The sequence below is a fragment of the Telopea speciosissima genome, chromosome 1 (genome assembly GCF_018873765.1).
Source record: "Telopea speciosissima isolate NSW1024214 ecotype Mountain lineage chromosome 1, Tspe_v1, whole genome shotgun sequence".
In the NCBI taxonomy this organism is placed as follows: domain Eukaryota; kingdom Viridiplantae; phylum Streptophyta; class Magnoliopsida; order Proteales; family Proteaceae; genus Telopea; species Telopea speciosissima.
In genome coordinates this window covers 319896-343844 of record NC_057916.1, presented here as the reverse complement: position 1 = coordinate 343844, position 23949 = coordinate 319896, and the positions used below count along the sequence as shown (strand labels likewise).

Sequence of the window (23949 nt, the reverse complement as noted above, 5' to 3'; positions counted from 1 at the left end):
CTGGAGGATTAACAGGGCGAACTGCTAGTTTTCGGATACGAGGTATCCATCCTAGTCACTATGGACGTATTTGCCCAATTGACACGTCTGAAGGAATCAACTTTGGACTTATTGGATCCTTAGCGATTCATGCGAGGATTGGTCATTGGGGCTCTCTAGAAAGCCCGTTTTATGAAATATCTGAGAGATCCAAAGAGGTACGAATGCTTTATTTATCACCAAGTAGAGATGAATACTATATGGTAGTAAGCTTTAGTGATATCAGATTCGTCCTCAAGCTTGGAATGGATCTTAGCTAGCGGTTTACCGGCTGTGCGGGCTCTTTGGGCCGTAGTTTCACAATGCCAATACCTTAGACGAGGAGTGGGTCCAATACCACTATATATGCAATTTGTTTTTTTCAAGAAAATGCAATTAGTTGTTTTCAAATTTTTTTTGGGCAACAAAGGGAAAAAATAACTGGAAGCTAGTCAATTTTTGTTTTGGCAGGTATGCTGTAATTATCACGTGCATAAGTAAGGGGGAGAGTGGTCATTTTACAGTTATAAAGCATTTCAAATTAAAAGGAGAGGAAAGAACCGCTGCTTTCACTCTAATTTTTCCCCCTGAACTCAGGGGCGAAGTTGCAGCAGTGCCGATGCCAGTGAAGTTCGGATAAGAGGGTCGAACCTCTCTCTCTCCCTCGGCTCTTTTTCCCATCCTTGTTCAATCCTGATTACCCCCCTCTCTTTCTTCTTACCCCTTCCCCCTTCTTGATTCCATACCATCTCCCTCCCCCTTTTTCTTCCCTTCCCCGTTCACCCCTATTTGATTCCTCTCTCTCTGTCTCTCTCTGATGCAGTATTCAGCTAGAAAGAAGAGGAAAGTCTTTTTCTGTAATTTGGGTTGGCCTGGTTCAATATTGAGTCGGTCCCTAGTTCAAACCAGGTCTGTAGTTCCTTGAATGAACATGTTCTGGTTCATTTGAATCAGGTTCAATGGGTTCAGGCTAGACCAACCAGGTCTGGGCATTTTTCGGTTCACCCAAAACCATTCCTAATTAACCCAGTCCAAGTCTTAGTCAAAGAAGGATCAAAAGTAATAATGCATGTGTGAGAATTTGAGAAGCATTATCTAGTTGGTGGAGGGTCAAAATTAATTAATGCATATGTGCAGAATTTGAGAAACATCGTCTAGTTAGTTACAACTAAGTCTTAGAATATATTATTTTAGTCAATAAGTCAGTCCATTGATGGTTGTGTAACTCCTGGAAAATGTGCAGTTCATCAAATGGTTAAAGAGTCTAGGATAAAGTCTGATTGAGGGTCTAAAGCCCTCCCAACCACTCCATAAAGCTGCTTCTAAGAATTTTGAAGAAATTAAAAAAATTGAATGAAATTTCTTGTTTTGTGCCAATAGATGGGAGATGCAGTGAAGCCTAGTGAGAAGCTGGGTTGCTTGGTGAGATGTCTTGTTTTGGTTGGTGAAATGCTAACCTAGGCCTTGTTGAGAATCCTTGGTCATATCCCTCTTATCTCTTTTACTCTTTCTTCTTCCTTTGTTATTAAAATTGCTTAATTCTGGTTGTGTTCTCGCCTCCCTAAGATTCTGTCGATTGAGGGTTCTGATTCTGTTGCAAGAATTGAACCAGGATCCCATTACTCTCTCTCTCTCTCTCTGATTTTATACGCACACTCTATCTCTTCTCTATTATTCTCTCCTTTCTTTCTCTTCCTCTTGTTTCTCCCAGATCTCTTACCTTTGAGACACCTAACTTATTAGATTTGCTGGCTTGAGCCAATCTTTCTCCAAGCATTCTTTCTTCTCTCCTGGTTCATGACCACTGCTGCAGATGGGTAAAGATTCATTGGTTGCAGAAGCCGTGGATGAGTATTTTTGAAATGGGATAGAAATGTTAACGTGTTGTATTGGGATTAGTTATCTCAACTATTGGATTGGAATCTCTAATCTAAACTTGATTGGAAAGAAAATTGCTATCAATTAGACAAACAATTTTTCTGTTTTGCGAAAAATTGCTATGGATTAGATAATGTTTCTGTTTTGTATATTCTGAGAATCAAATCCTCGAATGTTTTTTTGTTTAAAGCAAAAACCAAAAACCAAAAACATTGTTTCTGTTTTTCCTGCTTATAAACAGAAACAAGTGTAATGTCCAAGGAACAGGCTCATTGTTGCTTCCTGGGGTCTCCCTTCTTCTCTTCTCTCCCCTTCCCCCTAGGGGGTCGGTTAGCCCTATGTATTGTAGGATGATCTCTTCTCCCCCCTTCTCCCCCTGTATTCTGGGGGCTCCTTGTATTCTTTCTCTTTGGTAATGAATTTGTATTCAGCCAAAAAAAAAAAAAAAACAGAAACAAGTGTAAATATGTCAAAATGCTACAACAGTTTTTCCTTTTGTTGTGTCAGTAAGTCCATGGTTCACCATGTGTAGAAAAAGGGCATACCATTGCACAAGGCTCCTACAACTTTATATGGATAATGCTTTAGTTCATTTTTTTTTTTGGATGGATAACCATGTAAATTTATTGATAAAAGAGAAGAATATAACGGAGATATATTACAATGACAACCATCCATAAGGGACTAGGACTGGGGGGGGGGGGAACACAGAAGATACAAGTGAGGGAGAAGGAGGGGTGTTTAGAAGGGGTTACACTATGGGATAATTCCCCACATAGAAGATGTCCCTGGTTATCCCTTTTCTAGCATGCTTGTCAGCAAGGCATTAGGTGACGGAGCCTTCAAGACAAAGAAGAAGTTCCCTTGCACCAGTAAGGATCTTGCCTTGCTGATGAGGTAGATATATCTCTGAGGCCCACTGAAGCTATCACGAAGCCAAGTGATCATGGATTTGGAGTCTCCTTCAATAATAGCATCTAGCCAACCATTATAAATAGTTAGTTGAAGGCCTTTGATAACAGCTCTAAGCTCACTGTGGAAGAGCTAGTGCAACCTATAGGGCCAGAAAAAGCCAGCTGAATAAGCCCTTCAGCATTCCTAATCCTGCCCACTAGACCAGGATTCCCGAAAGAGCTTCCATCCACATTCAACTTCATAAGATGAGGTGGGGGAAGGCTTCTTTGTATGGTGGATAAGATAAGTCATATTAATTCTTTGTTCTCTGAATGGTCAACTGCTATTTCTTTCATTGTAAGAGTTTTTCTTGGTCTCTTTTCCATCATTCCTACTGTTCTTATTGAGCTTTCTTAAGGATGGAAAACCAGGAAATGTGACTCACCTCACCCATGACCCATCCCTGAAACTTTTTCTTTGGGAAGTCAAAGCCAAGTCATGATTTTTAGGTCATTGGATAGGAACATAAGAAATCTGAACTAACTGTCCTTTAGGGGAGACATGCTCCATTGTGTACGATAAAATGAGAACAACTACAACCAACAACTGACATGACTTATTTTTGTTTTGTACTTTCATTACAAAGTGGGGTACAAAAGAGAACCAAATAAGAGGATTCTTGGTTTGCCCTTCTTCCCTTAGAAAATACAGGAATGTTCTTTTCAAATTTTGGTCATGGAAGAAAAACCTTGGGTTACCTTTGTCAATCTACTGAAGCATTAAAAATACCCCTTTCTATCTCCAATAGGAAGTGACTGTGTGATCTCACCTTCTTCTTGTAGTTGTTTACTTTCTGTAGCTCTGGGACTGTCTCTGTATGTTTGTCTCTCCTGCAAGGATCCAGGTTCTGTTTTCGACGAGGCATGAACGCGAAATATTTTGTGAATCCACGAAGTTTTGGTTGAAACTTGGAAGGTTTTGTGGATGGTTTCGATGCCCAAATGGCCAAATTTGGTCCCGAAACTTCTTGGAAACTCTATTTTAGGCCCTCTAAACATAGTGGAAACCTTAGATTGTAAAAAAACACACACAAAATGGTAGTTTGACTTCGGACCCTAGGTTGGTAGTATACATAGTACGTTGTCTTATACAATCCTCTTATATGACTTATTCCACACAAAATTTAATACTAGAACACTCATAATTCAATTAAAATAACTAAATTATGCATTAGGAATGTATAGATATAAAATTATAAACCATTTCATAATTATCAAATCTTATATATGGTTCAATACAAAGTTAGAGATGTGAGAGTGAAGAATACAAGCAAATCACCCCTATGCCTGTCCTAGATTCCTAATACCACCTTGAGTTCCAAATTCCAACCACTAACTATTAACTCTATTTTTTCAAAAATTTGTTGCAAGAAAATCAATTTATTTATTTATTTTTCAGAAAAAGTTAAAAAAATATTTTAAAACCAGAAAATTAAATTCGATTCTGTGAAGTCATAGATCGGTCTATGGTGAAGGTCAACACCAAGTATTTACCCTATTTTTTGCAAATTTTTTTTTGGGGAAAATTGATATACCCTCAACTCTATATCTTGCACAAAACTTCCACAAATGCAGCAAATCGTCGCTTTCAATGCATTCCACTACTACCCAATATCTTGTTCCACTCTTGAATGTGAGTGATTTGGCCTAAAATAACAAAAAATAAAGATTCCGCAAGCCTTAGATTTGAAGCCAGAGAAATCAACGTTTCAACCCATTTTGTTTGAAATTATACATTTTATATGAAATGTATGTATTTTTTTGGTTGAAATGATATTGAAATGGCGAATCACACATATCGTTGAAATTTCGCCGAAACAGCAGAATTTTGACCGAAACCTTGCATCTTTTACATGTCGCATGGAGTTTCATTTCAACATCTTGCGAAACCGAAACATTTCGCGAAATTTCTTCAAAACTTAAAAAAATACCCTCTTTGTATTTACAGATTTTTGATCCAGTTAGAAGATTGGCTGGCTGTTCAAACTTTGATAGCCAAAGAAAAAGAGAGGAAAAGAAACAAAAATGACTCAGAGAAGAAAGTGTGTTCTTTCTTTTCTGCATTTCAGTGTTCAGATCTTTCTCATGAAAGCCCTCATTTCATACCTGTTGTCTTTCCATGTTGTCCTAGAATTATAGGTTTTTCATTTCATGATGAAATAATGGAGGAAGTGGCTTCATAATTCGTATCTAAATCAGCTGTTTTTTTTTTTTTTGGATGAATAAAAATTTAATTACGAAGAAATGAGGGAATATACAAGCCCAAGGGCAGCAAGCCGAAACTAGGGACTAGTTAGGGCGCAAATTGGATGTAGTGAGGCCCCAGGAGACAACAATGAGCCTGTTTCTTGGGGAATCCTTCACATCACGGAGGGGGAGGGATCTTGCTTTAGATGAAACATAAAAAAAGATGGCCTTCCAAATCATGCCGAAAGAGCGGGAGTTGGATGTCCATCTTCTAAGGTTGCGCTCCATCCAAATGTGAGAGATAGTGGCACAAAAGACAATCTTGCCAACCGAGTCACAGATCGACTTCCCTCCGAATGTCATGTCAATCCAAATCAGCTGTTTTAACGACTTAGATCTCTGATCTTTTAATGATCAGAACATCAGGTTTTAGCAAGTAGAAAACATTTGACAGCTTCAATTTTAGGACGAGTGTCAACTCTGTAAAGCAAAAGACAGGAGAGGAATGAAAAATGAGAAGGGAAAAGAAAGTGAACCTCTGATTTATTATATGATTTAATGGTAGAATGACATAAATATCTGGAGCAGCCTTGTGCCAAGGGTAGGATCGAGTAGGGTCAAGGAGGAAGAAGAACACTCAATCACAAGGCTGGAACTCGCAAGCTCCTTTGTCTGATTTCCATTTGATCCTCGTAGAAGGCAAACATCTGAAAATGGTGACTTAAATTCGAGGTTGAATTATTCTAAACCAGGAGGGAATGATGAAGGCATAGAGGCAGTAGTGGAGGACGTGGAAGTCTAGCTCAACCACCCAAAGATCCTTAGAAGATCTGAGAGAATAAGAGCCCAACATGGCTAATTGGATTCTGACTGCAATCAAGGGGAGCTCCAAATCGGAGAAGGCTTGGCTGATTTTGTTCCACAGTTTTGGCTTTCTTCTTTGGGAATGTGGATCTCCTCCAATTGACTTATTTGCAAAGATAGGATCACCCTTATTTAAATTAAATCCTCCCAAATTGTGGTGCTACCAAAATGGGAGAGATTCTTGATTGATTGTCAATCAACTAAGAATGGTAGGTGCGTCAATCAAAGGGATTGGACCCTTAACCTTGGCCAGGTGTGCTCGGTTCTTCTTGGCCTTGTTATGGGCTAGCCGATCTCCTTATGGCTTTGGTATGCTTGGCCTGGCTGGTAACCTGGACTTCATATTGCAAGGCTGCACCAATATTCTTCCGTGACTTGGTCTGTTTTATCTGGATTATGGTGAGTCAACTTGTCATGAGAAGTTGGTATGACTTGGGCTATGTCTTGGCAATTTTTTAAAGCTACCTGAGTTTACTTCACTCTTGACCAGGTTTTGTTTAAAATTAATTTGACTTGGTTCTCTTGCTAGAGTAAAAAAAATCTGGTTTTACAACCATGAGCTTTCTATTGTTTCTTTTGGGCCTTCTATTTCAGAAAACTGATCCCATAGTTGTCTGGCTGAACGAAAAATATTATGGTTGACCTTTTGGGTTCAATTTTCCTTTATTTGGGAGACCTTTCCTCTCTCAAGATCTTAATTCTGGTTGCTTGCCATTAAAACTTGGGGTTTTTCTTTCTAAAGGAATGGTGGCTTGTCAGGGATTGTATTATTTTATTGAATGATTTATGTTGAAGGACCTCTGACCTTGCATCAAATGTAGCTCATGAAGATCTTTATAATGCAGTAAGTAAAGAGCAAATGAAGGATCCGCCATTTCCAGTTTCTTATTACACACTTACAGCAAAAGAGCTAGAAGATAATGGGTACTGTTTAACTCAACCGGGTAAATTAAGTCTCTGATCTTGGATTTTTTCAGTAGGGAACGATTGTTAATTAATTCATCTGTTTTTGATTGTTAGGTAGATCTTAACTCAACCAATTTGGTGCAGATTTTATCTCCACTCTTCCTTCTCCATTGGGATCTCTCCCTTATGAAATGTTGGCGCTTGACTGTGAGATGGTGAGGCTATAATTCCTATTTTTTCTCTTTAGCATTAAAAGAAATACTGCATTGAAGGCCATGTAATTTCTGAACGAAAAGGAGATCATCTAAAAAAATGCTAGAAAATGCTACTGCTACCAGCTCATATTTAGATATTTACCAGGCATTTCATAACACCAAATTCTATCTAGACAAAAGATAAGTAACCCAGTGAGGGTGTACCATGTCACATGGGTTTGGGTACATTTATCAGGTGCAGGTATGTGTTAAGTTACTTAAGTCTAATCCACCTTTTCCCCAAGACTTAGGTTACTGGGATATGTGTACAAAGATGGGAATGGGTACAGTGACTCGGCTAAATATGACAAAAAGGGGATGGAGGGGGTTTAATGTGTCTAGAAAAGTATATAATCATAATGTGTCAAAAGTAGGACACTCAATCTTCCTCTTCTTATTCTTCAGAGCCATATCCAAGTGCCAAATTTTTGTGTGCAGTTGGACAGATTTGGCTATGCCATATCTATCTCCTGTTATATCAACACGGGTACTCCAGGTGTACATGAATGTCCGGTAACAAAGGTGTGTACACATTTAGCATTCCAAGACTTAAATTCTTTATAATTAGTTTCCTCAAAGGAAACAAATCACTTCACCTTTGCTGCTACTTTGTGACCTGGAAGGGGGTAGTTTTCGAAGAGGCTATAGTGTCCAATCCACCATATACTCCTCAGTGGCTGGATGGCATTCGTTTACCCTGTTGCTAATTTTTCTTGTCTGCCACACAAAACACTAACCCACCAAGCTACCAGGCATTACCCACTCCACTAAGAGGAAATAAAAACTGTGGCTTCATGATGTAGAAGCTTTATGGCAAACCTGTAACAAAGCTAAAGAGAAAGTGGAAGGAAGAGGGTAGGATTGAAGAATCTCTAAGAGAGGACTGACTAGGAGGAGTGAGATATTGATGCAGCCAGATTGGCTGGCTGCATCAGGCCCAAATATGAATTATTTTTTTGATAAACCAGGGTTAAAATGGCTTGCTAGTTTGCTGATTTCAGCAGCCTGAGATGGGGGAGCTAAGGGAATAAGGTAGAAACTAAGGGAAAGAAAATATAGACAGAAAGGGTGCTATCCAAAGAAGAAGAAAAAGAAGAAGAATTCAAATCCAAAATTCTTTGTTCAGTTCCACATGTCGGTGAGGGGTGTTACATGGATTTAAAGATCTGACAAAAAACAAAATCCTCTTAATATATAACTGATTAAAATAAGTAAACTAACGTGGAAAATACTATTTGGACTTGTGACAAACCCAGAATCTGGAACCAGTAGCTGCCAAAGAGGAGAGAGGAGAAGAGAGGAGAGAAGAGTGAAACAAGATTGCAAAGAGAGGAGCTGATTCAATTAACTAGCTCCCTCCATCCTATATCTATAACTACCAAAAACCTTTACATCACATGGAATCCTTGCTGAAATAGAAAGTAAACTCCTATTCTAACTAGGAAAAATATCTTGCTAACTAGGAATTAGGAAAGCAAAACATAAAGGAACTAAAGATATAAAATAAACCAATTATATCACATTGGGAGTTTGGGACAAACCCCCAATTGTGACATCATCTAACACATTACTGCAGGGACAATAATATCCCTGTGGTACACTTAACAAAGTAACACATCTCTAAGTGGCAAAAATATGGTTGCAATTGCCACATCACGTAAGTGGCAAAAAATTTGGTGCTGATGTAGAAATACCCTCTGGGCCCACTAGTGTAGAGAAACTTTTTGCAAAAGGAAAAGCATGATTTTTTCATTTTCCTACTTAGTTCTTTTGTCCTATTTGAATTTCTAATGGATTTTAATCAAGGATATAAGTATTAGCCAGGACCAATGTGAGTTCTCTATGTAAGCATCGGCCAGGGGTTTGCTGATCCCGACAGATCAAGGTTAGGATCTGTTAGGACCAATCCAATTCATGATTTCGGTCCCTTAATTCTTAGTTTTAATCTGGAATATGGTTATGTTTCTAGTTACACTCAATTCCTATGGTTATCCTTAGTAGGAAACTTTGTGATGCAATCCGGGTCGGATGAACCTTTATTGGATGATTGGATCGCTCAAGGGTCCACTCAAATCACAAGCACTAGTGACAAAACAGTAAATAACTTGAGGTTTTATAAGGACAATAGCAGAATGGTAAATAATCTGAAGTTGTGAAGGAGTGGCAGAGTTGTAAATTATCAGAACTCTAAAACATGATTACAGGATTCAACGTGTGGATAGAAAGGGTATTCTTGGAACTGAAACACTTAAAGTGGGGATAAACTGGAAAACATCAGAAAATAAGGGGGGTTAAGGTAATAGGCCCTTGCTTGCAACATTAAAGAACTTGTCTTCTTCTTCAACCTTCAACAAAATAGAAACCAAAACATGAAACGGTAAAACCCAGGGCTCTACTGATCCTTCGAACTCCCTCTCTGGTTGTCCATTCGAAGTGCAACTTTGGGAGAGTGATCGCTAGTCATACCCCTTATGATTCCAGCCAGCATCAGATCAGATCAACAAGCCATAACTTCAAGAAAATTCCGTAACCAGAACCTGGCGGAGAAGGTAAGAACTAGATCTGAATATGAGTTGTAACTCACAACATATGAACCGATTGGAAGCAGGGATCCAGGAGATAAATCGGCCTAAGGAACAGAACCTGTGACTCAATTCTCAGGACCAGTCGGCCTTTGTTAATGATCCAACGAGATTTTGCCTGAATCTGGTAGTGCTGCCCAGGAAAAAAGCAGATGAGTAAAGAAATAAGAAGAAGAAGAGGGAAGAGATTCACGCAAGGCTCATGACAGCCATCGACTTAACCCAAGTAAATTTCACCCAATTCTTTGATGGGTTACATGCCTTTTTATAAACTAAAAGTCCTAATCCTACCTTGAAACTGAAATCATAACTTATACATAACTCTTATCTAATCTAAAGCAGAAAGCATTCTCAAAGAAACCTGGACTCTTACCTTCCTACGATTCTAATAACATTAATAAAATAAAAAAAATTGCAAAGAATCACTATTTGATCCATCTTCAAACTGCATCACTTTGAAATGTATTTTCTTTCTTGCCAATAATTTATTGCTGTGTGTTGGGCCTGTTGGCATTCTTCTTTCTTTGTCAGTTTGTCACTGGAAAAGTATTTTCTTTCTGCCCAATAATTCACTGCTGTGTGTTGGCATTCTCTTTTCTTTGTCAGTGTGTCACTGCCAATGGGTTTGAACTCACAAGGGTGACACTAGTAGATGTTGAAGGACAGGTACAGACTTATCTACTTTTCAATTGATTCCTGCTTTCAGAAGGATTGCATAATTTGCTTCAGTTTTATTTTTCTGGCATTTAGTTCTTATGACTTGAAACCGGTTCCAAGGACATTTTTGAGTGGTTTCATAAGAATTGTTTATTGGGCCAGCTTTGGTACTACAGTTAAGTTGTGCTATTGCAAGCTGTTGGTTGTGGGTTCAGAACTTGGAGACAGCCTCTCCTGCCAAGCAGGGGGTAAGGCTGCGTACATTTGCCCCTCTTAGACCCTGCAGTAGCGGGAGCCTCGTGCACTGGGATGCTCTGTTTTTTTATTTATTTAGTTTAAGGTTTTTTGTGCAAACTTTGACATATGTAATATGGAGGGTCCTTTGTTTTCGCTGTTTTTAGCTTGTAAAGTTTGTCCCTTCCTTACTTCAAGATAGTCTTTGCAATTCATTGATGGTTGGGACTTGGGAGCATAGTTGTCAAGGCATCAGTGTCCAGGCGGTTTTTTTGGGGTCTAGGCGACTGTCGGCTTAGTGCAAGGTGCTGTTTTTATTGGTATCGAACAAGGTCCGACACTTATTTATGCCAAATATTTTAAGTAAATGTTTTTATATTTGTTATTTCATTTACTTAAGATATTATTTATAAATAAGCAAATACTATAAAAAAATAGTTAAAAAATAAAATTCCAAAAAGGATAAAAAGTCACTCCCCAGTTCAAGAACAAAAACTGGATTTTCGGCGGTAGGTGAAATTTCAACTTTCAAATGTTGGGGTTCTCCTCAAATCTAAAAATTCTATAGATCTTATTATACCAAAACATCACTAAAAACCAAAGAGCAGTAAAATTTATTTCCATTCGGGGCAATTTTAAACAACATTCACGTGCACTAAGTAAGGCCTGATTTGGTATGATTTCTATTTCAATTTTGGATTGATTTCTTGAAATAGTCAACAAATAGATTTTTGGTAAAAAAATGGAAATTGTTTTGGTTGTATCAATATGAAATATTTTAAGAATAAAAAAATTCATTTGATAGTTCAAATTCTAAGAATAGATTCTCTATATTTCTTTGGGAAGGATGGTGGTGGTGGTGGTGGCGGGGTAGTGGTGGTGGTAACGGTGGCGGCGGGGTAGTGGTGACGTGGAAGCAGTGGGGGTGGTGGTGGTGGCGGCGGTAGCGGTGGCAACGGCAGTGGTGGCGGTGGTGGTGATGGCAGGGTAGTAGTGGTGGTGGTAGCGGGGTAGTGTTGGTGGTGGTAACAGGGTAGTAGTGGTGGTGGTGGCGGTGGCAATGGTGGGAGTGGGGTGGTGATGGTGAGACCATTACGAGAAGAAGGGTGGTGTTATATTTTTAACATGAAATTACTACTTTGCCCATAAAATTAACCATGTGTTCATTCAAGAGCAAGAGTGCTAAATCAAATGAAATAGAAATTCTAAAACAGCTCCTCCGCTATTTCAGAATTTCCATTTCACTGAAATAAGGTACAAAAATCAAACCAAACAATTTCAGAAATAGAAATCACCCTCTGAAATTGAAATAGAAATCATACCAAATCAGGCCTAAGGTTTGACTGGAACGTAACTCCTTCAATATAAATTAGATTTAAACAATCTTGGTTTTGTTGGAAAGCTTGTTTTGTGGTCCACCTAATGCAAAAAGTCTCCTGTAAAAATAAATAATTTTACCAGTCAAACTTATTAGAAAACAAGAACATTTCTCTAAATCGAGAGCAATTTAATTACTTGTAGATAAGAATCATAAGATCATATTTTCCAAGAACAATATAAACTATATGTGAGACTTGGTATACTAGGACAATGATCATTTCCAAGAACAGTATAAACCAAATGTATGTTTTGATTGTTTCAAACTTTCAATAGCTTGCTTCTTCAGTTCTGCTGTTCTTTAGTTCTATGTTGAATTTTGATGACTTGATGTGGCTTAATGTTGATTTTTGATGTTATAAGGTTTATATTGTTGCAAACTAAATAATATCAGAAAAGAGGGGAAATAAAAAAATAACAATTGGGCCCCTTGGTCGCCTAAGCACTTAGGCACCTTTCCACCGTCTTGGGTCGCCTTGACAACTATACTTGGGAGTTGGGAGTTCACATTCACATCATCCTTGGTAAAATCAAATCTGCTGCAAGGAAATTCATAATACTACTTGTAGAGAACTGTTAATTTGTTTTTTTTTTTTTGGGTGAATAAAAGAATTCATTACCAAGGAAAAGAGAAACAAGGGCCCCCTTAGGGGGAAAACAACAGCCAACGGCTAAAGAAAATCAGCTAGGGCCAGCTGAAGAAGAGAAAGAAACATTTGGGATACCCCAAGAGACAACAATTAGCCTGTTCCTTGGGGTGTCAGAACAAAAGGAGGGAGGAGCTGACAATAGTTTGGAGGAGATTTCAAAGGAAATGGAGTCCCAAATCTGTTGATAAGAACGAGAATTGGAGGTCTATTTCCTAATATTTCGCTCCATCCAAATGTGATTTAGCGCAGCACAGAAAGCCATCTTCCCCACAGTGTCACAAATAGAAGCCTCTCCGAAAGTCATATCTATCCAAATCCATTCTCTAGAGAAAGGGAGAATTTTTCTCTGGGTGGGCTAGCACTTAGCTAGAATACCTTTCCAAATGGTTTTGGAGGTCGGGCATTCAAAGAAAAGATGATCCGAGTCTTCCAAGTTGTTCCAACAAAGGCAGCAAGCATTGGGAACTTGTATGTGACGCCTGCGGAGGAAAGCAAGGGTAGGAAGACAGTTGTTGAAGACTCTCCAAGCAGTGAAGGAATGGCGCGGAATATGATGCTTGAACCAGAGGAGCTTCCTCCAACCAACCAAAGGGCCTTTGGATCGGATAAGATTCCAAGCTGCCTTGGAGGAGAAATTCAGCGAACCATCAGCTGTCCAGGAGACACAGTCACCTCTAGAAGGCAGTCTTCTTTGGATTGACAGAAGGTCATTCCAAAGAGGAGAGAGAGACTGGGAGGAGGAAGGGGGAGGAGCCCACTCATTGAGATGAAGGATGTTCGCAACAAGAGCCATTCTGTGAAGGCCTGAAGCATAGATCGTCCTTGGTGTGACAAGGTGCAAAAGGATCCCTTTAGGGTGCCAGTGATCCAGCCAAAGGGAGGTAGAGAGGCCATCTCCAATGCGGGAGTGGATATAGGGGAGAGCAAGGTGGCGGGACTCCAGGATCTTGCGCCAAATCCAAGAAGCACCAGTAGAGACGGAAGCAGTCCAGATGGAGTCTTGCCGAAGAATCCTCGAATAAATCCAATCAACCCAAATGCTCTTCTGTTTAGAAGCAATCCTCCAGATCAGCTTGATAATACCAGCCTTGTTGACTTCTTTAATTCTTCTTATGCCCAGCCCTCCCTCCATTTTTGGGAGACACACAGAAGCCCAAGAGGTGGGGTGGAGAAACCTGGATGTCTCAGCTCCCTTCCAAAGAAAAGAAGCAAGGAAAGATTCTATGGACTTGATGGTAGCTTGCGGGAGACCAAAGATTCCAGACCAATAGATATAGGAGGCTTCCAAGACAGATCTGATAAGGACCAGCCTACCCGCATAAGATAGGAGCTTGCCTTTCCACAACTGCAGTCTTTTTCTCATGAGGTCCAGCATGGGGGTGCAATGGTGAGCAGTCAATCTAGCCGGAATCAAAGGAAGGCCCAGGTACTTGATAGGAAAGTGCCCCTCTTGGAAGCCTGATTTGACAAGGAAGTCCCCTTTGTGAAGCTCTGGAAGACCCGCAAAGAAGATAAGGGACTTGGAGGGGTTGATGCGCAGACCTGAAAGCTGAATTGCTGCAGGCAAAGCATAATACACTCTAGAGAAGCAATGGAAGCCTTTGAGAAAATCATCAAGTCATCAGCAAAAGCAAGATGGGTGAGCTTTAGAGCTTTGCAGAACTGTTAATTTGTTGGTAAGCTGCAATGTGCAAAAATGAGCTTTTTGCTGACCTATGGTTAGCGCATCCTCCAGCATCAACATTTTCTTAGAATGCAATATTAGCATGCTTATATATATATATATATATATATATATATATATATATATATATATATATATATATATATATATATATATATACTCTGGGTGGTTTAGATGTAGCTTGGTTACTGCCCTATGGTTAGCTCATCCTTGCTGTGTGTTGGCATGCTTTTGAAATTTCATGTGCACTAAGCATTTGGTTCTGGCTCATATGTTTGTCTGACACACATATACTACCTCCGTCCCACAAAAGCTGTTAAGTTTGACAAATCTCCCTTCGTAAGGTAGGTTTACTATTATATTAATTACTTAAATATTTTCTATTAATCTTCCAGATTTTCCCTCCCTAAATCTCCCTCTTTAGTTCTTACCGAAAAAAAATTCTCCCTCTTTAATGCACTATACTCTCCTCCTCTATAACGCATTAAACATTCATGGGTAATATGGTAACTAACAAGATTTTAAAGCCTTTAAATACTGTCATGGACAATTTAAATGGGACATAGAGGAACTACAAAACAGACAGTCTATGCGGGATTGAGTGAATATGTATATTAGTATGGATGATGACAGAGAACTACAAAGATTTGAATAGAAAATACCACCAAAGTATAAAGTGGGAACTGGGAAGCATTTCCCAAGGCCCAAAGTCACTCTAAAGGGTCATCATTAGTGATGGGAATATGCCTTTGTCTCTTGAAATCTAGACTAGGAGAGAGAGTGACTATTATAGAGATTTTCCTTCATTGATTCTTATTGCCTTGTTGACTGATGGTTGGCCCTCTTGGAGTGGGGGGGGGGGGGGGAGGGGCTCATTCCTGACTACAGAAGCTTTCAAAAACCTTGCAAGCTTTTAGACAGGCTAGCATGCATATCTGGCTCCATCATAATCTTTCTCCTATCATATTGTGATAGGATCTGCACATTTTAATGTTTTTAATCTGCTTTCTTTTTATGAGTTGATGCTTTTGCTCCATACCTAATCAATGTTAGTCAGGCAGCATTTATTTATTTTTATTTTAGATTATACAATTTGGGGAAATGAAACTTTTCTGGTCAGAATCATATAATTTTATTGTAGCTTCTTTCTATTTATTATATTTTTTATATGAAACTAACCTTCTCGTAGTTGTTCCTCAGGTTGTATTCGACAAATTGGTTAAACCTTCCGATGCTATTCTTGACTATAATACAAGGTATTTTAAAAAAAAAAAAATTGGACTAGCTACTTTAAAGAAAAAGTTCTTTTTCTTTATTGAACATCTACAAGAATTTATGTAACTCAGGTTCAAGAACAATTATTCTGATCTGTTATTATATTCTTTCTTGTTGTTGAGGTTCAAAGCTCCGTTACTCACTTGTTATGATTTTAAGCTGCAGATTTGATATGTCATAAGGTTCTTACTATGAATGTAGTCTACTCTCATAGAAAGGGCTTGTAATCTTGACTGGTATTTATCTGTTGTTCTAGACTTATATAGCTTAACTGGTATCCATTTAAGGATCTCCAGAACTTCAAGAGCAATATGAGAGTGGCAGCTCTTCTGAAAGAAATTCAATCGCACTCCCAATATTCTAAATTGTGGGTACAATGTGGTTGAAGTAGAAAATAAATTTCTAATTCTAAGTAGATAGACAAAGAGAAATGTACCTCTTTGTTAAAATTAAAATCTCCTAGAAAAGAATTCCTAAAGCCTACTAATTATTTTGAAGTGGTTTATATAATAAGTTCTTAATTGCCTCTTTTATATTGAATATTAAAGAACTCCCCCAGGCCTACTAATTTTTTGAAGTTCTAAAACTCAATTGTCTGAAATTACAAAGTACTCCTGAGTCGTAGAATTACAGAAATAAACAAAATTAAAGGACTTGATAACCATGGACATAAACCTTTCTGCCTTGTCCATTCACATAACCTTAGTGCTTCACTGGTAAAATTAAAGTTAGGTATGCATGGCTTTGGGTGTATCTAAAAAACATGGCTTTAATCAGGGTTGAGTGGGGAAACAGGATCCATGTAGCCAATCTATTTAGTTGGGACAAGACTTGTTTGAGTGGAGTTGAGTTTGTCAAAATCCTTATTTTTCCCTCTTAAAAGATGGAGTATTGGAGACCTTGACACCTTTGCCTCAATACATTAGGAGTGTGAAGATCAATAAAACGTGTTTTTTTTCGGTCCCTGTTTGCATTTCTTCCTGGAAATTACTCTAGTTTAGGTGTTAAGTCTACCAAGTTAAGTTGTAAGGGTACATGACCCATATGTACTGTGGGGGTTCATGTGTCATGTACACACTTTATGTTGCTGGCAGTATATGTTCTCTTGTGGTTTCTTATTTAATAGTTTCTAGACTAGTTTGGTTCCTAGTTTATGTCTGTTTCAGTTTCCTTTTATATCTTGGACTATAGGCTGTACTATTTGAATCTATATATGATGAAGGGGTGAGTTATTTCTCTCTTTGTGTTTGCTGGTTTGATATTTTATTGTGCCTAATTGTAACAACCCAAACCCAGATACAGGTAAAGGTACAGCCCTCACGGGCTCTGATCAACGATCGACAAACATTCACAATATCATGCATAAAACAAAATCGTCTAATTCAAGTCTCAACAAAAATAATAAAATCATAAATCTTAGTTATGTCCTTAATTTAAACTTCAACTCACTCTATCAGAGTTTACATGAAGGGGCTCCCTACTACATCCATCTACTGAAATAAAACAAATTGAAAGAAAACTTTGAGTCGCCCTCGAACTACGCTGCAACCAATACCTCCACTTTATTCCTCTTTAATGTCAAAATTAATGGGATGAGCTCAATAGTCCAGTAAGATTATAGATAGTAAGAGTATAACACATTATCAACAACCAAACAATCACAACAATTAAATCAAACATTTTTTTTTAAAAATTTTCCCAAAACAACACTACTTGATAAAGCACGTTTACTTTTCTCAAAATAACACTTTCTCAAAATACTTTTAATTACGACCACTCTTTATCACTCTAGCCGGCACTGAGGGAAACAAGCTGCCACCGCCCATAACACGAGAGAAACACGACCCCCTTACAGTCACTTACGGTTGTCACCCACTCTGTGACTAATTATACACCATTGACAACTCACTTGTGCACAGTGGGTATGATTTCCGCGGCTCCACGAATACCCCTCTTTGGTGGCTATGACTCCACCGGCACGGGGCAGTCTATTTACCCTCAAAACTCTTTATATCACTTACCACTCTTTGACAAACACTTACATCACGTACCACTCTTTGACACCCACACTTCTAAAATACTCTCTTTAACAATTACACCTTTAAAATTACACCAAGTGAAACACAAGTAAAAATCCACAAATAAGATCCCAAAACCACTTTCTAGATCACCACACACATATTTCACCATCACTAGAATTTTCACAATCACAAGGCACACTTTATCACTATTAAATCACCATACATCAACAAATCCAATGTAAATCAGTATAATTCAGCATATCATCATTGACAAACATTCCACATAACACAAGTCAAACATACCACACACCTGTGGTGTACACCCACTATAATCCACTTACCTTAGTTTGCAAATGTGTTACCCCACCCTCTGAGTTCCAAGTTTTCGAGAAGTCACTATCTGCAATTATAAAGCGTTTCCTATTAATCATCGTATCCACAAACCAAACGGTACCTTACTTCCCCAAAAATTCAGCATAAGGTCCATAATTAATAATAGGATGAAACCTTGGTAAAAAATCTCACTAAGTAGTGCTAACTCCCAAAATCCTATGCATAAACTTTGGACAAACTTAAGGTAATCAAGGAAAAATTCAAATTTGGCACAAAAAGGCCCAAAAAAAAAAAAAAAGAGTAGGGAGATTTCTCAATCCCAACAGCAAAAGACCTCAGTATGGGTCCATGCTATAATTGAGTTTCACACCAAGGTAGGCCAACAAAACACCAAAATCTCTTCCTAATCTGACCTACATTAGGTCCTACGATTTGGGTCCCAATTATAGTCTCAAAACCCTAAAACAGAAGAGGTTTATAATGCAGAGAAAATCAGAATTTAACCCTAAAACAGTATAGATTTTCAATGCAGCGAAAATCAGATTTTACCCTAAAACAGTATAGGTTTTCGATGCAGCGAAAACCTGAATTTATCCTTAAAACAGTAAAGGTTTTCAATGCAGCGAAAATCATAATTTAACCTTAAAACAGTATAGGTTTTCGATGCAGAGAAAATCAGAATTTATCCCTAAAACAGTATAAGCTTTCGATGCAAAGAAAATCAGAATTTATCCCTAAAACCGTATAGGCTTTTGTTAGAACCGTAGGGGTATTCTGGGCACTTTTCTTGTTTCTATTATGTTTCTATTAGGTGGGTTTTAGTCCCACATTGCTTATTTGTAATTCTGTCCTCTATTCTCAATTATATAAATAAAGAGCTTGGGGTGATCATTAATCATCCAAGCCTTACTCTAATTCAAAATCTTTTAACATGGTATCAGAGCAGGTTTCGAATTAAGGTCCCATACCTTCTAATTTCAGCTTCTTCTGTCTCTTCTCTCTCTCTCTCGATCTCCTCTTCTCTTCTCTCTTTTCTTCTTTTGTTTTCTATTCTCCAATAGGGCAGCACTGATGAGGTGAGCCATAGATCCCGCTGCTGCCCTTTCTCACCTCATTCCATGGTTAAATAAATCTGTTCGATATCTACAACACCCTGGCTGCAATATTTGAAGCTTCACATATTTGGATTGATTCCACCTCAAGTATAAGGAACCAATCTCCCTTATTGAAGATCAAGAACTGCAGCAGGCTCCTTTGTTGAATTAGTTCCTATCTCAGGTCTGCCTTGAAGACCTCTTAGATCGATTTCTCCAAAAACGAAGTTTTTTTTTCCCCAAACCCTAACAAATATCGATCTTGGAGCTGCTATCCTCTGTTGGTGCTGATATTTGGAGGAGTGCTCAGGCCCTTCTAGACTCACACTCGAGCCAAGTTTCAGCTCAATCCAGTGTTTTTTTTGCAGGCTTCTCTCCCTACATCGATCTCACCACAATCAGGGTTTTTTTCAAAACCCTGAAAAAATTGATCTCAGGGATGCCTTTTCTCACCTCATTCCATGGTTAAATAAATCTGTTCGATATCTACAACACCCTGACTGTGATATTTGAAGCTTCACATAGTTGGATTGATTCCACCTCAAGTATAAGGAACCAATCTCCCTTATTGAAGATCAAGAACTGTAGCAGGCTCCTTTGTTGAATAAGTTCCTACCTCAGATCTGCCTTGAAGATCTCTTAGATCGATTTCTCCAAAAACAAGGTTTTTTTTTCAAAACCCTGGCAAATTTTGATCTAGGAGCTGCTTTCCTCTGTTGGTGCCAATATTTAGAGGAGTGCTCAGGCCCTTCTAGACCCACACTCAAGCCAAGTTTCAGCTCAATCCAATGTGTTTTTGCAGGCTTCTCTCCCTACATCGATGTTACCACAATCAGGATTTTTTTTCAAAAACCTGAAAAAATCGATCTTAGGGATTTGAGCATCTGTTTCTGCTGATTTTTGGAGACACTTATTATTATCATACCAAAGGTCTCTCCACCAATTTCTGGCCATTCTCTTGAAGTATTTGTTGGGGTTCTCTTCACAACAGCCCCTCTCTGCGATTTGGGTTTCTCTGCTGCACTTATGGGTGACTCTGAAGTCTCTACTGGTACTTGTACTGATAATGGGTACAGTAGGAATGACACCCGTGATCTTCTTCCTAATCCTATCAAACTGGATGGGAGCAATTACCTGATATGGTCTCGCTCTGCCTACTTTGCCATTGTTGGCCGTAGTCTTACTGGCCATATTGATGGCACTATTGTCATGCCAACTGAAGCTAGCCCTTCTCTGACCAGGTGGATCTCAAATAATGGTATTCTCATGTCTTATCTGATTGGCTCCATGCAATCAGACCTTGTTGGTGGATTTCTTCTTCTTGATAATGCTACCCAGATATGGTCTGCCTGCAAGGAAACATATGGACAGCTTGGCAATGATGCCCAGGTATATAAACTCCGAAAGAAAGTCCTTCATACCACTCAGGGGGAATTGGCTGTCTCCAAGTATTATGCTACTCTTCACAGCCTTTGGCAACAGTTTGACCATTTTTCTGATTACTGTCCTTCTACTCCTGGTGATATTGCCTCTTACAAGAGGCATGTTGATGTGGATTATGATCATATTAGAGTTCAAGTATTGGGCCACTCTCCTTTTCCCACACTTGAACAATCCTATGCTTTGGTCTCCTCTGAAGAGAACCATAGGGTTGCTATGCTCCATCCTCCACCTGCTGAGAGATCTGCTCTCCAGACTGCTTCAACGGCTATTCCTCCGACTGCTGGTTCCTCCCCTTCTGGTGATGGTTCTACCAAGGGCATTGTCACTTGTGAACATTGTAATAAGCCCTACCACACCAAGGACAAATGTTGGAAACTTCATGGGAAACCAGCTGACTTTGAAGCCAAACGGGCTGCCAAGAAGAAACCAAACAAGAAGGTCAATCACTTTGAGTCTGTTGCTATAACTCCTACTACTGACACTGACCTATCTTAGGAGGATCTATAGGTATTCCTACGTGTGCTCAAGTCTTCTGCTGCTGTTGCCTCTACTACATCAGCTATTGCCAATTTACCTTCTCCTTCAGGTTCAATCTTTGCTCGGTCAGGTATTTCATTTGGTGGTCACTGTGCTTCTGTAGCTTCCCATCCTTAGATCATTGATTCTGGAGCTACAGATCACATAACTGAGTCCTCTAGTTTATTCCATCGTTATTCTCCTACTTCTGGGAAAGACAAAGTCAAAGTAGCTGATGGTTCCCTTTCTTCCATCTCTGGAAAAGGAATCATCAACTGCACTTCCTCTCTTTCTTTGTCTTCTGTTTTGCATATTCCTAATTTTACTATTAGCCTTAATTGCAACGTAACATTTTTTCCTTCACATTGTGTTTTTTAGGATATGGTCTCTGGGAAGACGATTGGACTGGGTAAAGTGCATGGAGGCTTGTATCTACTTGAAGATGGTCGTCTCACTCCACCCCCATTACCATCTCCACATCAGAACTCCTTAGTCTCTTCTGAAATTTACAAGTGGCATTCTAGATTAGGTCATCCTCTATTAGGGATTTTAGCCAAGGATTTAAGTATCGGTATCGGGTATCGTATCGGTCAGGCGATTTTAAGAGACGTATCGTATCGTATCGTAGCGTATCGGAGATACGTATCGACCGGTGCAGAAACGCATGAAAATGATCAAAATACACATGGAAATACACTTTTGGACAATAAAAACAATATAAACAAGCAATTTGTGTGGGCTGTTAGATGCAGCAAAAAAAACCTACCTTTCCCTTCAAGAACACCTTTTGATTTCGAATGTGGGCTGTTAGATGCAGCAAATGATGAGATTTCACCTCCTTTTGGATCGTTTTTGGCAAAGGAATCAAAGCCCTCAACAAATCTTTGGCAAAAACCAAGTTTAAAGATGTTTTTTGATGGGTTTCTCAAAGCTGGAACTGTTTTTTTTCCGCCAGCCTGCTCCTGCTCGAGTTTTCTGTTCTGAGAAGACTTGGGCCCATGTGGTTTTTAAGTTGCCGATACGTATCGTTATTTCAAAAATAATAAAATAATGGTTTAAATCATGTCTCGTCTGTATCGATATGTATCGACCGTATCGTATCGTATCGATATGTATCGGTCGATACATACCGATACATTCGAGACATTTACATTTAAAAAAAAAAGATACGTCTCGACCTGTCTCGTCTCGGCCACGACCGATACCGAGACATATCGGCCGTGACGATATGATACACTCCGATACTTAATTCCTTGATTTTAGCATCTTTATTTCCTACTTTGGTCAAAAAATGTGATAAGACCGATTTTTTTTGTAAGGCTTGTGTTCTGGCCAAATAGACACGTTCAACTTATTCCATTTCAAATAAAAGCAGTTCTTCACTTTTTCAATTGGTACATTCTGATATTCGGGGTCCTAGTCGTAAGACTTCCCTTTCTGGTCATCGTTGGTTTGTTTCTTTTATCGATTGTCATTCTAGACACACATGGGTTTATCTTATGCACACCAAAACTCAAGTTTTTTCTTGTTTTCAGCATTTTCATAAAATGGTTCAAACTCAGTCCCATGCTACTCTCAAGGTTTTGAGATGTGATAATAGCACTGAGTATCGGGAAACTCAATTTCAAAAGTATTTTGCTGATAATGGAATTATTCGTCAGACTAGTTGTGTTGATACCCTAGCCCAAAATGGTGTGGCTGAAAGGAAGAATTGCCACTTGTTGAAAATGGCCAGGGCGTTGATGTTTTCGCGCCATGTTCCCTCCCAATATTGGGGGGATGCTGTTCTCACTGCAACCTATCTCATTATTTGGTTGCCTTCCCGTGTTCTTGACTCCCGCAATCCGGCTAACATTTAACATGGGAGTTCCACCTTTGTGGTTCCTCCCAAGGTGTTTGGTTGTGTGTGCTATGCTAGGGATGCGAAATCTCCTGGCAAACTTGACCCTCATGGGTTGCGGTGTATCTTTTTAGGTTACTCTTCCACCCAGAAGGGTTATAAGTGTTACCACCCCCCTTCCTGTCGTACTCTGGTCAGTATGAATGTTGTTTTTCATGAGAGTCTTCCCTATTATCAATCCCCACATCTTCAGGGGGAGAGTTCTAGTTCTAGTGAAGATGTGTTTGTGTTTCCTTCCCTTGAAGTTTCTCTTATAGCTGCTGCCCCATCTCCTATGGCTGCTGCACCATCTTCTTTGGCTGCTACCCCTTATCTGAAGGGGTTCCTTTACAGGGGGAGCTTGTAGGAAATAATGGTGGTGATATTCCTAGTCAGGGGGAGTTGACTCCGGTCTAGAGAACTATCAGTGACTTTCAGAACAGGATTGACAAATCTAATACCATCACCTACATAAAGAGATGTTCTAAAAAAGGGCAACAACATTCCACTGTGGCACCAATCCCTATCTAATTGCCGGCTCAGGATCCAGCTCCTTTTCCTCCTGGTGAGACCTCTCCTTCCGACCTACTTATTGCTCATCGCAAAGGTACTAGGACTTGCACCCTGTATCCAATTTCTTGTTTTGTTTCTTATAGTTCTCTTTCTCCGTCTTTTCGTGCATTTGTGTCTTCTCTTTCTTCTATTTCTATTCCTAGAAATTAGCAGGAAGCTTATACAGATGGAAAGTGGAAGGCCGCTATGTTAGAAGAAATGAGTGCTTTAAAAAGGAATATTACTTGGGATCTTGTAGTCCTTCCTCCAGGGAAAAAACCAGTGGGATGTAAGTGGGTGTTTGTGGTCAAATAGAAGGTTGATGGGACTGTGGATCGATATAAGGCACGTTTGGTTGTAAAGGGCTTCACTTAGACATATGGGATTGACTACCAGGAGACCTTTGCCCCTGTTGCAAAGTTGAATACAATTCGGGTTTTGCTATCTTGTGCAGTCAATCTTGGATGGGATCTACAGCAGCTGGATGTGAAAAATGCCTTCTTAAATGGAGAGCTTGGTGAGGAGGTGTACATGGATATTCCACCAAGGTTTTCTTCTGACAGTAATCAAGATAAAGTGTGTGTTGTGCGTG

General features: G+C 39.2%; 1 protein-coding gene across 2 annotated transcripts in view; it reads left to right on the top strand.

Moving 5' to 3' along the window:
* Positions 1-23949, top strand: part of LOC122649124 (small RNA degrading nuclease 5-like) — a 53415-nt gene that overhangs the window by 5779 nt on the left and 23687 nt on the right. The window contains exons 6-9 of one of the 2 annotated variants that reach the window (XM_043842489.1): positions 6746-6844; positions 6951-7021; positions 10249-10308; positions 15445-15500. In XM_043842489.1, the coding sequence (XP_043698424.1) occupies positions 6746-6844; positions 6951-7021; positions 10249-10308; positions 15445-15500 (286 nt within the window). The remainder of the gene's footprint in view (positions 1-6745; positions 6845-6950; positions 7022-10248; positions 10309-15444; positions 15501-23949) is intronic. The other variant, XM_043842490.1, reaches the window with a different exon arrangement.